Source organism: Gouania willdenowi, chromosome 3 (genome assembly GCF_900634775.1).
Source record: "Gouania willdenowi chromosome 3, fGouWil2.1, whole genome shotgun sequence".
In the NCBI taxonomy this organism is placed as follows: Eukaryota; Metazoa; Chordata; class Actinopteri; order Blenniiformes; family Gobiesocidae; genus Gouania; species Gouania willdenowi.
The window spans coordinates 13,857,145-13,872,819 of NC_041046.1; the positions used below are offsets into that span (position 1 = coordinate 13,857,145).

The following is a 15,675-nucleotide window of genomic DNA, read 5'->3' on the forward strand; positions in this document are numbered from 1 at the left end:
TTTCTCTCTAGTAATTGATTAATTTAACACTGCTGCTCACCTCCATCCTCAGGGGGTACTTGGGCTTGTTGAGGTGGGGCAGGGGGCTGACAGACAGCTGCTGCTGCTCTTGACTGATTAAATATTAGCAGTGCTTACTAAACGTTTGCCTGCATAAATGAGTTAAACTGAAACGACAGTGAAAATCCAGAGTTTTCTTCAGTAATATGAGATACTATGGGGAGAAGAGTGAGCTGTCTTAGAAGGTATGTATAAAGTTAGGAATAGACAAAAGGCTAGTGTTCCAGAACTTTCCATCACATGAACCACTAACAGACCAACCTTGGCTGTGGAAGAACTGGGTGACACAGTCCACCCATTTCTGTCTGTACACCATGACCTCCACTCATTGTCTGTGAAAAGTTAGCCTTTACAAGCTGTGAGCAGGTAGACTGAATCATTTTACGTAAAAAGAGAGGGGCCACGTTGAGAAATGTTTCCAAAACAAATAAACTTTGTGTTACCAAATACATTGTAAATAAAATATGTGTCAAGAATTTAAGAAAAATATGTAAAAAAAAACAAAAAAACAAAGAGCATATTAACAGTAAAAACATAAAATATCAAAGACAAATGAAAAAAAAACAAGAAAAGACAATACGTTTGTGGTAAATTGAACTTATCAACATGTGAACCCAGTTTCAACAAGCAGAACATTGACTTTTGAGGATTGTCTTGCTTCTGTTTTTCATCTCGACAGTTACTGTGCACACATATTCACACACAAATGCAAAACAGGTGTTGTCAGGATAAAAGCAGTAATTTCTGAAGAATGTGTACAATGCATACACATTTAGATTGGCAGCCTCTCATTATCCTCACCAAATAATTACATGTGCACCCCTGTAATCCACTGCATACCCCCAGATTGAAAACCTCCAACAAATGTTACACTTCATAATCCTTTTCTAATCCCTGCCAAACACTTGAGGTTTCTTTGTGCTTCAGCCAAAATTACTACAGCATTGCTTAACACTGTTTACACTAGATTGGCTCTGAGAAATATATCTCATTGAAATATAGTGCATCCAGTGTTTCTGCGCAATGTTTTCCTTCGGTCCACCAGTAGCTTGCTGCATATTGACCTACTGACATTACAAGTGCATTAGCCTGCAGCTTGCTGGGCTGTTTGTTGAGTTGTTACTGTTATGAAATTATTCCATTTACTGTGAGTAAAAACAGAACAGATGAAAACATAGTATCTACACGAGGCCACATTCAGATCTGAGTAACCTGTAAATGCACTACAGACCCTAGCATATGCATAGTAGAGTTATTCTATAACACTACTTTTGACTTGCTTTCATGATTGCGTTGTCTTTGTTTGTCCCAGGCAGTGGTCCAAGTCTGAGGAGAGCAGCAGCTTAGCTCTCTGGTTCCCAAAGAAAGATCTGGAAAAACAGGTTTGTAAAGAATTATACTTTTAGGTTGTAGGAGGCTGACATGTTTTCCTTGTTTATTCTCAGTACCGAGCCTTGGACTTACCCATGTTCAAACACTATGTTGGCTGTGCCACCTTCATCTTCCTCTGTATCTTTGTGGTTCAGATGTTTGTCACAAAGGAGTGAGTATAATGGCACAATTAGCAGAATTGAAACAACTTTACATGTCAGTTAATTTCTCCTTAAAGCAGTAATCTCTAAAGCTGACCCTGCGTTTTGGATATTTTCTTCTCTCTGCAGTCGGCAGATGTTGGCGATGTCCTTTGGAGTGTTGCTTTGTGTGTTGCTGCTGAACCTCTCCATCTGTTTCGCAGGTCACCTGCAGGTCAGTGTGTTAAGTCAGATGGCCAGGGAACTCTCCCACACACGACTAAAAGCTGCGGGTTGTCATTTTCCCAGCTGTGCTTTACTAAAGGCCTGTGAAGCATTATCCACCTTGGCTTTTTCTGCTTAAAAATAATTGATTCACATACAGTAACATTATGGTCTGGTACAAATGGAGGAATTTATTTAAAATTATGGAAATTGAAAGCTGAACGTCATATTGTCTTTAGGATTGAAGCCATATTAGAAATATTCAGAATGATGCAATAATGTGAGAGAATTGACTTTTCCCATTGTGACTCATTAGCAATGTGCGTCCATCTGTTTTAACATTGTGAGCTGCGCACCGAAGAACAAGTTACACTATGTTGTGAATTACTATGTGTCAATTGCATGAATTTGCGTAATGAGCTCGCAATTAAAACTGCTGGGGACGGTAGTTTTGTTAATGTTCCTGGATCTCACCAATGCCTTTTATTAATCTCACACTCAGCTTCAACTTCAAATGTCTCTCATTAAGAGCCCAGTACTACGATCCTGGATAGGTGTATCTGGGAAATATCTCCGTTAGCGGGCCTCACCTAACCAAACATTCTCTGTCAGAGAGCCCCTGTCCTATGAAGCAGGATATAAATATGTTAACTTAAGCGAGGTGATTTCAGCCAGGTTATGTGCATGCTCCAGTGACATGGGTGGAGATTGCAGCATCAGACCAATCACAATCACAGAGAAACTGTTTAGAGCAACTTACGTCACAATTGAGGAAGCTGCTGACACTGTTAATGTGTAAAAGCGTATGATTATACAATATTCATCCACGGGATGATAAATGGACAGTGCTCTGATCACTTTCACTTTATTACAGCACAGACATGTTTCTATTCAGGTAGTCCTCCTCAATTTATCACACACACACTGGGATGAGAGAGCACATTGTTTCACTGTAGTATGTTCCTGCTGGGACTGTCAATGTCACTATGGCGTACGTTTGAAAGGATGAATGAGTTCATCCATCCACCGATACAGAGAGTACCTGACAGGCTTCATCAGCTGACTGTAGATCAGTTCACCAGATATAAATCTATACCTTTCCTAAAGGATGTCATCACTAAATGAAAGGATTGCATTTATCCATTAATAATATTTCTTTCCTCAACGCAGCTGTCAGATCTGCACCAACCAGGATCTTCTAAAGGTGCTTTCACCCCGAAAGCGACTGAAGTGAATGAAGCAATGCGATTACAATAAAATCAATGTAAATGACGTGATCTGAAGTTATCTCCCCTAAAGCAACGTAACATGTAATTTTAGTGACGAGGTCGTCGCTCAAAGTTGAAAAATCTGAACTTTTTAAGCGATTTAAAGCGACAAATCCCTTGTCTATGGAATCAGAACAGTATCATAATGAATGAACTCTTGCAGGGTTTTTCATGAATGCTTTGTTTCGAAGTTGTATTTCAAATTCACAAATGCACATGATCTGTTTCGCAAATATATATTTTATGCAAACTTGTAATATAAATTCTGAAATGCACATGTTCTACTTCACAAATATTACTTTGAGGCACACTTCAGCAAATTGCTGAATGTGCATTTACAAACTGCTTCTGTGCTATGTATTTGTGAGAGAAATGTGTACGGTGAACCCTGACGTTGCGGGTCAACAAACGTCACCATTGGCTGATAAAACTGATTGACAGATTCATCAGCCAATCAGGTGTGTTTGCTTTCAGCCAATCATGTGGCTATTTACATTTTCTCCACACTTTTAAACCAATTGCAAAGCTTCTGATATGTGTATCCATACGCAGTGTTCAAACAAGAGCGTGGACCAAAAAGCACCGCTATGTGCAAACGACACATCGGGGGGCGATGGAAACTACTGCAGCGCTGCGGTCGCGTTCAGTGTGAAAGCACCTTAACAATGGGCATCTCATTTTACAAGAAAACTGATTGGTCAGGAGGCGGGGCTTTAGTACTCACTCAGAGCTTGTCCACTTCATAACTTGGTCCCGAGCAGGTTAGGTGTTCAGCCTGTTACCATGGAGATTTAGCCCGGAAAGAAGATTGCCAGCTTCGTAGTACAGCACACATGGAAAAAATCCTGGAAGTTAGCGCGATAAGAGAAAATCTAGCTTCGTAGTATAGGCCCGAATACATGTTTGACATTCCTGGTTCAACAGGGATAAAATTATTCATGTTAATGTTAATAAAAATATTTACTAACCTAATAATGTGTTTACTGTAAATTAAAGTTTGGTACATAGATATATACTCCTAGTAGTTTGTGTATATAGCAAAGGGTAAAGGATGTGTGCGTATTAGACTGTGCCAGAAATAGCCTGGGTGAGTAAAGAAGCATGTAATGGAAGCTATGGCTGCTCTCTATAGTTGCCCCAGTGACTGCACAGGTGACATCTGACATTCACTGTGTGACACGCAGTGTTTCCTGTGTAAAGCATTCACTACATGACTCTCTTCACCCATCTGTTTCTTTCTCTCTTTGCAGCATTTTGTTCCTGAGAAGTTGTCAAGGTGTCAATGGCTGCCCAACGTCTCTGAGGCCGTGGTCAAACGCCCATGTGTGCGCCTTCCACTGGCAATCATCACAGCTGCAGCCATTATTATCTTAGCTGTGTTTAACCTGGTAATACTATGTGCTCACATGTCTTCACCATCATGCACTTTGCTATTTCTAGCCTCGTCGCTAATCACAGACGTCAATTCAAACTTCAAAGCACTTCCATTGTCCACTGCGTGCTTGTCACTCTGTGTATTTGGTTCTCCCTGCAGTGCTTTGACCAAACAGATGTCAATGACGACCTCTACAGCCTGCCTGTGAGTGATAGCATTATTAAACACACACACACACACGCGCACACACACATACACACACACACACACACACACACACACACACAAAATAACGACAACATTCCCAAGGTGTCCTTGACCATTTGCCCAGTATCAGTAAAAAGACGATTTGCGTGTGCGCATGTCAAGTGAGATTTCCCCCAATTTTTTTTTTTTTTTTCACGAGTTTGTTTTAGCTTTAAAGTAAAATACTACATGGTTTAGCTCCAAATACCTGTGATTAAATGTTTTCTTTGTAGACCTATTTTCCTATTGTTGTAATGTACACATGCATGCAAGACATTTCATATTGTTCATAACGTAAAGCAAAAATAGTGTATTTTCTCTCATTTGGACAAGACCACTCGTAAAGGTTGCTATTTATATTTTTAATAGGTCATTATGACATGATTTTACTGGTTTAGCTGATGTGGGATTTATTTAAAGTGTTTAAACTAAACTGGACTACAATGAGTTTGACAGCCCTGCATTAGCCACATCATAATAAATTAGCTCCTCAGCCATGTCATTTTTGGTATATTTGTGCAAAGCTGCGGGTTAAATGGCATAATTCCAAACCATAAACCTGCTGTCACATCATTTAATCAGTGGATCTTATCAAAGTTTTGGGAGCAGAAGAACAGCATGTGATGGGAAAGTCCAAATTGTGACGGAAATCACGTGAGATTTTAAAATGAGTCTCTGCGGTTTTGCTTGTTGATGGAACAGAAGAGAACTGTTGTTTATGAGCTTACAATAGTAGATAAATGTGGGCAGATACGGGGTTGTTTGGTCTCTTTATCATCTGTTTACTCCACATGGCCATTGTGTTTTTCCTTCTTAAAGGCTCGCTAACATTTCTACTTTTTGCATGCCATGGAGGAGAGAGTGTTCATTAATGCCTAAACATACAGTAGCATCGCTAAGAAAACTCCATTGTAACATGGCTGAATTAAAAAGGTGTTTTTATTGAAGCTGGAATGTGTGTTTTCCTCTCTCTCTCCCTCAGTACTCCGTCTTCTGCTGTATCCTGTCGCTGGTTGCGTGTGGCATTTTCCTGCGGGTGAGCTTTGAGCTCAAAGTGTTTTTCCTGGCCGTGGCTTCCACAGCGTACTACACCATCATCCTCAGCACCAAGAGGGACCTCTTTGTGTCCTATGGGAAGTTCCTCAATTCTCAGATCAATGGCAGCTGGAACTGCAGCAGGTCAGTGAAAATATAATAATATACAGTTTTTTTTTTACAAGAGGGTAGAAGATTTACTTTGTCAGATAGTGGAGCCAGAGTTCACAGTAAACATGGTGACACTGCTTTTAGTTGTTATGCTGCAAAGAAGTGGAACAAACTGCAGCAGAGCTGAAGTCAGCATCACATGTGAACGTTTTTAAATTAAAGTAAAGGAACTGTTTTTTCTCTGCTGAATATGACTGAGGAGATTTTTGGTCATATTATTGTAGATTTAAAGTTTTTCTGCTGATTCTAATGTTCTTATTGAATGAATGAATGAATGAATGAATGAATGAATGAATGAATTTTATTTGGTTGTTCATTCGATGCACAGTACATTGACAAATACCAAATTCACCTGATACATGTCAACCAAAAAGGAATTGGGCTGAAGCAACTTGCCCATCCAGACATTACAAATTAGCTATTTTAACTATTTAAACACAACAGCAATTCTCAATTAAATTTGATACATTCATAATTTCCAACTCAAAATACAATTTCTTTAATAACTTATTTTCCTGATTTTTTGTTGTTGTTTTTTACTTTTATGACAACTTTTATGCGTTAATCATTTCATATTTTAAAGTGTTTTTAAATGTAGATAGTGTGTAAATTGATTTGAGTAGATCATTAAGATCGTTCCACATTTTTATTTCAATAACAGATCCACAATATCTAGTTCTAGTTTAGTTCTTGCTTTTTTTGTATCAAATTGAAGAAAACCTCTACAATTATAACGACTGTTTGTTAATCTGAAGAATGCTTGAATACCTATAGGAAGATCTTTGTTTACAACTCGAAACAAAATTTCTAGTATGTTTAAAGTAACTATATCCATACATTTTATATATATATATATATATATATATATATATATATATTTGATTTTATTAAATGTTCATTAGTATGGTCACTGCATCCCACTTTATTAATTAATCTTATTGCCCTTTTTTGTAATTTAAATATTGGGTCAATGCGTGTTTTTCAAGCATTTCCCCAAATTTCTGAGCAGTAAGACAGTTATTGAAGCACAAATGATGAGTATAATATATGCAAGCATTTCATATTTAACAAATATGTAAGATTTATACCAATTGTTTTAGATATTTTACGTTTACAGCTAGTCTGATGGTCGATAATCACTCCCAAGAACCTTGTCTCATAATCCCGCTCTATTTCAATCCCATTCCAATGCAATTTTATATCGGGTTGAGCCATACTGGACCCAAAAATGATACATTTAGTTTTTTCCTCATTCACTGAGAGCTTGTTTAATAAAATAAAGTCAATTCAGTTTCAACCTGCTGAAATTGATTTTTAAGGTGTTGAATATTTTCTGCTGCATCTTTTAATCACGTAAAGCACAATGAATTGCCTTGTGTATGAAATGTGCTATACAAATACATTTGCTAGTCTACGTAATTCAGCCCACAACGTGTATTGCATAAATCAGTGGTTCGTGTGCTTTTGTGGCTCAAGTTGCTCTTATTCCTAAATCTAAGTCTGAGCATAATAATGGAATGAATAATTTTTAATCATGTAATTTTGTAATTAAGTGGAATGAAACAGTGTTAAGTGCAGTGGTTCCCAACCTTATTTGGATCGTGACCATTTTTCAGGCAACCCCATTTAAATTCCAGGCGTCCCCAGATGGTGTCACGACCCAAAGGTTGAAAAAGACTGATTTAGTGCATCCTGAATAGATTTATTTCTACCATTTTTATCATTTCTGGTCATTTCCCTCCTGGTGTGGAACCCAAACTGACACTTGTATTTTCAGTTCATGTTCTAAACAAGATCATTTAAAAATAAACATTATAAAACCCCATATTTTTAATGCTTAAATTTGTTACATTTGTAGCCCTGTAGTCCCGTCGCTTACACCTAGGGGTACATGTACCCACATTTTATAAACACTGGTATAGATAGTTGAAGGTGAGCAGTGTTTGTGTTTCCTGCAGTGGAGAAGACGAGCCCATCCTCAGGTGTTTAGGGCTGGTTAAACACCCTCAGGTGATGAGCTGCTTATACATCACACTGTTTCTTATCACCATGCTCATCATCGCCCAACAGGTAATCACATACTTTAACTCCTTTATGATCTGCATCATCAGCCAACTTGAAAGCTCTCTCGTTTGTGGTGCAGAACGAGTCGTGTTTCCGACAGGACTTCTTGCTGAAGTACAAGAATCGCACAGAGCAGGATGAGATTGAGACCAGGGAGAACCTGAACCGCCTTCTGTTGGAGAACGTGCTGCCAGCCCACGTAGCAGCGCTGTTCGTTGGGGAGAACAAGAAGAACGAGGTGTGGATATGAATGGGATCTTTAGATTGCTTTAGTGATCAGCATTGGTGGTAAAAGTACTAGTCTTCAGTACTCAAGTAAAAGTAAAGATACTTGAATAAAACATGACTCTGGTAAAAGTAAAGGTAGTGAAGTTGCTCCCTTATGCTGCGTTCACACCGGATGCGTCACGAAATGTCCGTACATCCAGATTACATTCATAGTCAATGGATAGATGTGTCCCAGATGCGAAATCCTGTGCGGCAATGCGGTGCAATCCGCAACGTCAAGAGCGTTGGCTGTGCAAGCGCGCTCCCAATTTTACGCATATCCACACATTCGTAAGAGTTGAAAATATTGAACTCCTGCGACTGTTTTGCATGACAAAAGCCAATCAGAGTCTTTGTTGACGATAGTGTTGTGTTCAAGACCACACTATCCGAGACCAAGACTTGCCCGAGACCAGAATGCACCGAGACCAAGACAAGACCAAGACTTTCGGGAGCCGAGACCGAGTCAAGACCAAGACCGAGACAAACCGAGACCAAGACCAAGACCATAAACATTTTTTTTTCAATTTAAAAAAATATATAAATAAATAAAATTATGGCAAGGTTCAACAGTTAAATAACATTCTCTCTTTAATTTTAGTTTATTTTAAATACATTTGACGGACAAAAAAGGTGCCTGCAAAAAATTAACTAAAATATTAAAACTACTACTGCTACTGATAAATTCACAATTATTCTACATATTTGAAAACAAGATTTTTATGTCAGCTGAATGTACAGCAAGTGTTTAAAAGCATTTCTACCAAGAAATAATGATTCTTGATTCTGATTCTTTGAGTTGTGCAGGTCAACAGGTCACAGAGTTTACAAGATATTTTTTTAGTTTGAAAAAGCCTTTACACAGGTTATTTTTATTAATTCACTTAGTTGATATAGTTTAATTTGGTTGCTGTAATATAACTAGGATATTCAATTAACAAAGGTTTCCAACTGTAACTGTAAAAGTGAAACTTTCTGAAATAAAACTACAAACAAGTTGTCATCAATCTAAAAAACATAGAGCTACAGGTAGATGTGAAACTAAATAAAACAAACTCAAACCCTGGAAAAGTCATGTGACAACTTAATCAATAGTTATTGTTGAGAATTATTATTATTCTACAGTGGAAACAGAAACTATAAAAAATAATTATATTGTGAACCTGTTTATATTGTGGGGAACATATTATATACATACATGTAATTGGAGTCTAAAGCCACAAAAATACACCACTTTAAAAAGAAAATAGACTAATATAAGACCTCTTTACAGTTATTTGACTCATTCTGGCTTGTGCAAATCTGCGGCGATGATGCGCTGGTGACGACATAAACCAAGATGGCGGCGGCCCGGACTACAGCCGACATTATGTAATAAAAGCCTTAAAAGACATGGATATAATGAAAAGAGTGGATGGACAGATGCATAAACATGCAGACTTTCACACGGACACACAAGGACTTATTAAACACACACGGACCTCAGTAAACACGGTAAACGGAACAGGCTTCACCGCTCGGCTGGCACTAGGACCCAGAAGCAGAGTAAGTGCGTCCCCTATCCAGCCTTCACAGGCTGTAATATCATCAGTTTATCATTTTACCTGTTGTTAGAGCTACTGTCTTTACCAGGGAGATAATATTTATTACTGGTGATTGTTTTCTGGAGTTTTACTGGGATTTTTACCGGTGATTAGTTCATATCTCCCTTGCGCTCCGCGGTCCAAACTGACACCGTAGCCACACACGTATGAGTGTGTCACACACGTATGAGTGTGTCACACACGTATGAGTGTGTCACACACGTATGAGTGTGTCACACACGTCACTCAGTCACATTAAGGAAGGTTGTGGTCATTATACGGGGTGGATTAAATAATGAATAAAGGATTGTTTTATCCCGTTCTTCTCCGTGTTATTATCACATTATAAAAAAGTTTAAAAATAGCAGGAATTAGTGCTGGTCTCGAACGGTCTTGACGGAAAATCCCGAGTCCGAGACAAGACTGAGTCAAAATGCTTCAGAGTCCGAGACAAGACCAAGACCTTTAAAATTCGAGACCGGTCTCGAGACCAAGACCGGTCTTGACCACCACAACACTAGTTGACGATGACGTCAGGTCATCAACACGGACACTGGTCTGTTCACCCATTCAGCCATGAAGTAGAAGCTGTGTGTGACCACCTGGAGCTGTGTGACATGGCGTTTATAACTGGGACTGGACTAGGAAGGATTAGGCGTGGAGGAGAATCAGTGAGGAGGTGGTAGTAGCAGGTAAAAGTTCTCTCTGTCGCACTGAGCTAGGATAGCATTAGTCGCTAATCACACCGGATTTTTTCACTGGTGGTTTATGTTTATGAGAGAAGAAAAAGGAGCACAGCTCCTTGCTTCAGCAGGCAGTGAAACTCACTGAGTTGGATGCGTCGCTGGTGGGCGGGGCTTCGCTTAAGACATGTTTATGAAGCAAATGGGGACATTTGTTGATCCTGCGGACCCTGTGGTACGTTTCGTGCGGCAGATGCATCCGGTGCCGCAGAAGACCCATTCAGTGTGAACGCAGCATTACTTGAGCAAAAGTAAGGGAGCAAAGGTTTTTAAACCAGCCAATTCCGTATCTTTTATTTTTTAAGAACCTGAGAAACTGATACATGGAAACAAGTTAAATCTCTTACTTATAAATATCTGGAGAATTTAGCACTCATAATAAATACAATTTGTAAATAAAATGTTTAGATTTGACAGAGTTCTTAAATGCCACAATCTTTTTCGGCATCCACCATAAGTTATTCTGAACACCAACAACTGCAAAAAATAATTTAAATATAGCCATGTTTGTTTGCGTGTTTTTACGTTGTGATGTCATCAAGGTCTTAAAAGTAACAAGCTCATTCTTATAATGTAAGGAGTAGAAAGTACACTAAAGTAAAAAGTCACCAAAAATAAATAAATATTCAAGTAAAGTACAGATACCAGAAAAAACTACTAAAGTACAGTAACAAAGTATTTTGTACTTCATCACATCACCTCTGGTGATCAGAGGATAAACTAAAAAATCTGACTCAGGATGTGAAAGTGAGTAAAAACCACTTGAGAAGATCAATCAATAATTCCCATGATTTATTGAACAGGCTGTGCTGGTGTCTGGATGTTTTGATAAATCATCAACTGTGGGAAAAGTCCTTCATCTTGTCACCCAGTGAGGGGGGGGGGGGGGGGGGGTGCTGCAGCCTCAGAGAAACATGATCACAGCCTCACTCAGAGCTTCCACTGTCTACTGGTGGCCTGCAGGGGCCACACTGACAAAGACTGGACTGTGATGGGGAAAATGACCATAGGGCAATGGGAAGTTTGGAAAAGTGATGTGAGCATAAGAAGAGCTGCTCTGTGTGCTGAGGCCTGTGTGTGTCATGCTGAATAATCAACGTACCGTTCATTCATAACACTGTGTGCTGCTGATATCACACTCATTACTCACTTTCTCACGTTTTTTGGAACATGTCTTCCTGCTATCAACAGCTTTGCAGGAAGATTCAGCATTTTCTGTTTTCTTTTCCTGTAGTTCCTGTGTGTATTACTGTTTTACTCACTAATCCACGTCACTTCCCATCATACCATTGGACTTCTGTTCTTACTTGATATCTAAAAACCTAACATTCACATTTTTGTACAGTAGGAGAGAACACGTGATAGAACACCTTCATAGAGAACATCACACATTTTCTGACTAAATAAAGCAGTGGTTCCTAAATTTTTCACAATCCTTTAACCTGAATCCATGTACCCCTTACTCCTGCACACTTAAAAAACATAATAATGTAATGCTGGGTTTTTCAACTTTGGGGTCGTGACCCCATGTGTGGTTGCCGTTGAAATCCCGGCAACCACACATGGGGTCCACTGAAATGTCTAATAATTTCTGACAGTAAAAGAAAAAATACTGTAAAAGAATGAATTCTTAAACTGTTTTAATTACTATTTTATTTCAAATGATAACACCACACACTAAATGTTCAACTGTGAGCACTAAACGTGTCACAACAAACATCAAAAGTTAATTCTTGAAAGAAAAAGAAAAAACAGTCTCTTGAGACGTCAACAATGTGTGATATTAAAATGGCGTCATGACCCAAATAAGTTGAGAACCACTGATGTAATGTCATATATAATGTAGCCATACAGTAAAAAATGTGTCTGAATTTGACTTATTCTGTTGAGGAATAATATATAATAATAAACAATAATCTGTAACCATGGGTAATGTGTAATTTGTGGTATTGCATGGAGGCTCCTGACTGCTGCTCCATTTATATTCTAGTTTCCAGTTTTCATTTTGTATTTATGTAACCCCCGTACCCCACTTTGGGAACCTGAGAAATAGATTAAAGGAAACGTATAATGATACCATCATTTTTTGCTGTTGTGCCAAAGTTATTTTATGTTCCAAAACTGATATTGATTAATAACATTGATGTTCAGCATGCTGGTCTCGCGTCCCCCAGTTTGGGAACCACTGTATTAGCCTAGCATTAATAATTAAAGTTGACTAAAAACCATTTACTTTTCATCGAATAAAACTGGACGGAAACTATTGAGGATAAAAATGAGAAAAACTAATATAAGACTAAATCTAAAATGGCTGTAAACATGATCACTGGTGATAAGTAATGAGGTGTTGAACAGGTGTGTCTTATGAAGTAGTCGTTAGGTGAATTTATACAGGTGCTTCTTTTAAACAGAGGCTGAAAATCTACGAAACACATGTCTAGCCTTCGTCTTTTATATCTACTGCTTTGTATTATTCCATTGTATGAGCACAGGAGGCTTTATAGACATATCCCTGATATCTGCTCATTGTTGCTTCTCTGTGCTCGTGCCAACAGGATCTCTATTACAAGTCCTACAACTGCGTGTGTGTGATGTTTGCGTCCGTACCGGATTTCAAAGAGTTTTACACTGAGTGTGATATCAACAAAGAAGGCTTGGAATGTTTGAGGCTCCTCAACGAAATCATCGCTGACTTTGATGAGGTCGGAAAACGAGGAGAAAGACAGCGTTTCTCTTTTTTTGTTATTGTCTAATCCCGGTTTTAGTCCCATTTCCTGTCACTCATTGTGTTTTCCTCCTCATCACTGCAGCTGCTGTCCAAGCCTAAGTTCAGCGGTGTGGAGAAGATCAAAACCATCGGTAGCACCTACATGGCTGCTGCTGGGCTGAGTGGGACGCCGGGGCAGGAGAACAACCAGGTCAGACCAGTGACTGATCACATGACTTTTTATTACATGTTAGAAAAATCAACCAGAGCATCATTTACTGTGTGTGTGTGTGTGTGTGTGTGTGCGTGTGCAGGATGTAGAGCGACAGCAGGCACAGATTGGGATCATGGTGGAGTTTGCCATCGCGTTAATGGGTAAACTGGACGGGATCAACAGGCATTCCTTTAACAGCTTCAGGCTACGTGTAGGTGAGTGAGTTGGTAGGAATGGGACCCCTACACCCCACCCTGCACACCATGTGTCCCCATAACGTGTGTGTGATGGCTTTCACCAGCACTCAGCCTGTAGAGTAACACCTGCAGGTGAACCGCCCACTCAGGGTTCACACAGGTGTGTATATCATGCACACACGTGATATGGCTGTGGCTGTGTCCCAATAGTCCCTCCTATTTCTTTTCCTATCCACCTTTTCTTAACCCTGTGGATGACATCACAGGGTTAAGGAAAGGTGTTAAGAGACTTCCTAAAGGAGTTAGGGAAAGGCCATCACGTTGTTTTGACAATCAGACGCACTTCCACTAGGTGATGTAATAATATTAATAATAATATTAGTGACGTCTGCCGTGGTGAAAAAACTACATTTCTGAAAAAATGACTGAAAGCACATTTATTACAGTTTCCGCTGATATAATCTGAAAGATCACAAGGTTTGAATGTAAATCACAGGAAAAGAGGCTATTAGGCTACGAGGAACAGAAACTAAAAGAACGTCACATTGAGAATGGTTGCTCATACTCACCTTCTACTCAGAAATATAAATTATGTTGAATAAATGTGGCTAGAAATGTCTCATTAAACTACAGTGTGTCTGTTTTGTCAGTTATAATCTGATAATATGGTTTGCATATAATAAGATATGGGTTTTAGATTATTTAAAGAATGGGAGGGACTATTCAGAAACAGCCCTAGGCTAAAGGAGGTTATAAAACAAGTATTAAGCCTTCTTTCCTAAGCTTTAAGAGAACTGGAACGCTCCTTATCATGGCCGCCACCTAAACACTTCCGAGGGTTAAGGAAAAGTGGATAGGAAAGGAGATAGGAGAAACTATTCAGACCCAGCCCATTGAGGTTCTGTCTCCAGCTCTTCCTCAGTCTGTTGTCTTTAGCCCAGACTGACTGATATCCTCATCTAAATATTTCAATGAAATTATTCAAGCAAAAACAGAGTTTTCGCTCAAATATTTACAATTCTTTTGAGATAAAACTACTTTACATAAACACTAAATGGCCACACTGAGTGACCAAATAATCTGTCAGTCCACTGTCTGTTTAACAGCTTTGTTTGAACATATGCCAAAAAAATCTGTTTATGAAAAAGGAATTTCAAGTGTGTGTTGGCTTGAGTTTTTATTTATTGAGCACTTCTTAACATTTAGGTTCTGCACACCATAAATAAATGTTATGTCTTCAAAAACCAAATGGTTTATTTCAATAAATTTACTAAAAACCTATATAAACACAATTATTTCTGATGGACAAATGGATGTGTGCAGGTATGTTTGCCCACAAACACAGTTTCCTTCTACAATGTCAAGCTTTAAGGTGTTAATCTTTATGAATGACGTATGGTTTCATTCTATCATGTTGTCCCAGGGTTAGAGAAGTAGATTTAAACATAGTAAAGGTCAACCTTGTTGGAAGTTATGCTAACTTCTTAGCTTGCTAGTGAAAGCTGACTGAATATCTGATTTATTAAAGAATGTCCTTGATAAAAAAAAAAAAAATGCTAGCTAAGCATTATTTTTGTGATATTGGTTTTCTTTGATCCGCAACTTTTTCTTTTAAGTTTTGTGTTAATTAAATAATTCACAACTAAGGTATGTGCCACACCTGCTTTTTTTCTCTGTCCAGGTATAAATCATGGTGCAGTGATAGCTGGAGTCATCGGGGCGAGGAAACCTCAGTACGACATTTGGGGCAACACGGTGAACGTAGCCAGCAGGATGGAGAGCACTGGAGAGCTTGGAAAGATCCAGGTGAGCTGCTAATGATACAGCCTCCCATTGGACGTAGGGCTGCACAATTAATCATATTAAATTTACAATGAGGCTCTGCTGCATATCAGACCAGGAACATTCTCAACCCCAGTAGTCGTCCTACCACCAGGAGCTTCCTTAATAACAAGCGAGCAACGCGTCACACATGAATAATCGTGATTACAATATTGATCCAAATAATG

The 15,675-nt window shown here is 38.8% G+C and overlaps 1 protein-coding gene across 7 annotated transcripts in view; it reads left to right on the forward strand.

The window, feature by feature from the left end:
- adcy7 (adenylate cyclase 7) overlaps nt 1-15,675 on the forward strand; it is a 99,596-nt gene that overhangs the window by 82,406 nt on the left and 1,515 nt on the right. For all 7 annotated transcript variants that reach the window (XM_028475120.1, XM_028475149.1, XM_028475156.1 and 4 more), the window contains 12 exons: nt 1,373-1,442; nt 1,506-1,603; nt 1,722-1,806; nt 4,315-4,452; nt 4,599-4,643; nt 5,668-5,864; nt 7,850-7,961; nt 8,035-8,193; nt 13,104-13,250; nt 13,359-13,466; nt 13,570-13,684; nt 15,348-15,472. In XM_028475120.1, the coding sequence (XP_028330921.1) occupies nt 1,373-1,442; nt 1,506-1,603; nt 1,722-1,806; nt 4,315-4,452; nt 4,599-4,643; nt 5,668-5,864; nt 7,850-7,961; nt 8,035-8,193; nt 13,104-13,250; nt 13,359-13,466; nt 13,570-13,684; nt 15,348-15,472 (1,399 nt within the window). The remainder of the gene's footprint in view (nt 1-1,372; nt 1,443-1,505; nt 1,604-1,721; nt 1,807-4,314; nt 4,453-4,598; nt 4,644-5,667; nt 5,865-7,849; nt 7,962-8,034; nt 8,194-13,103; nt 13,251-13,358; nt 13,467-13,569; nt 13,685-15,347; nt 15,473-15,675) is intronic.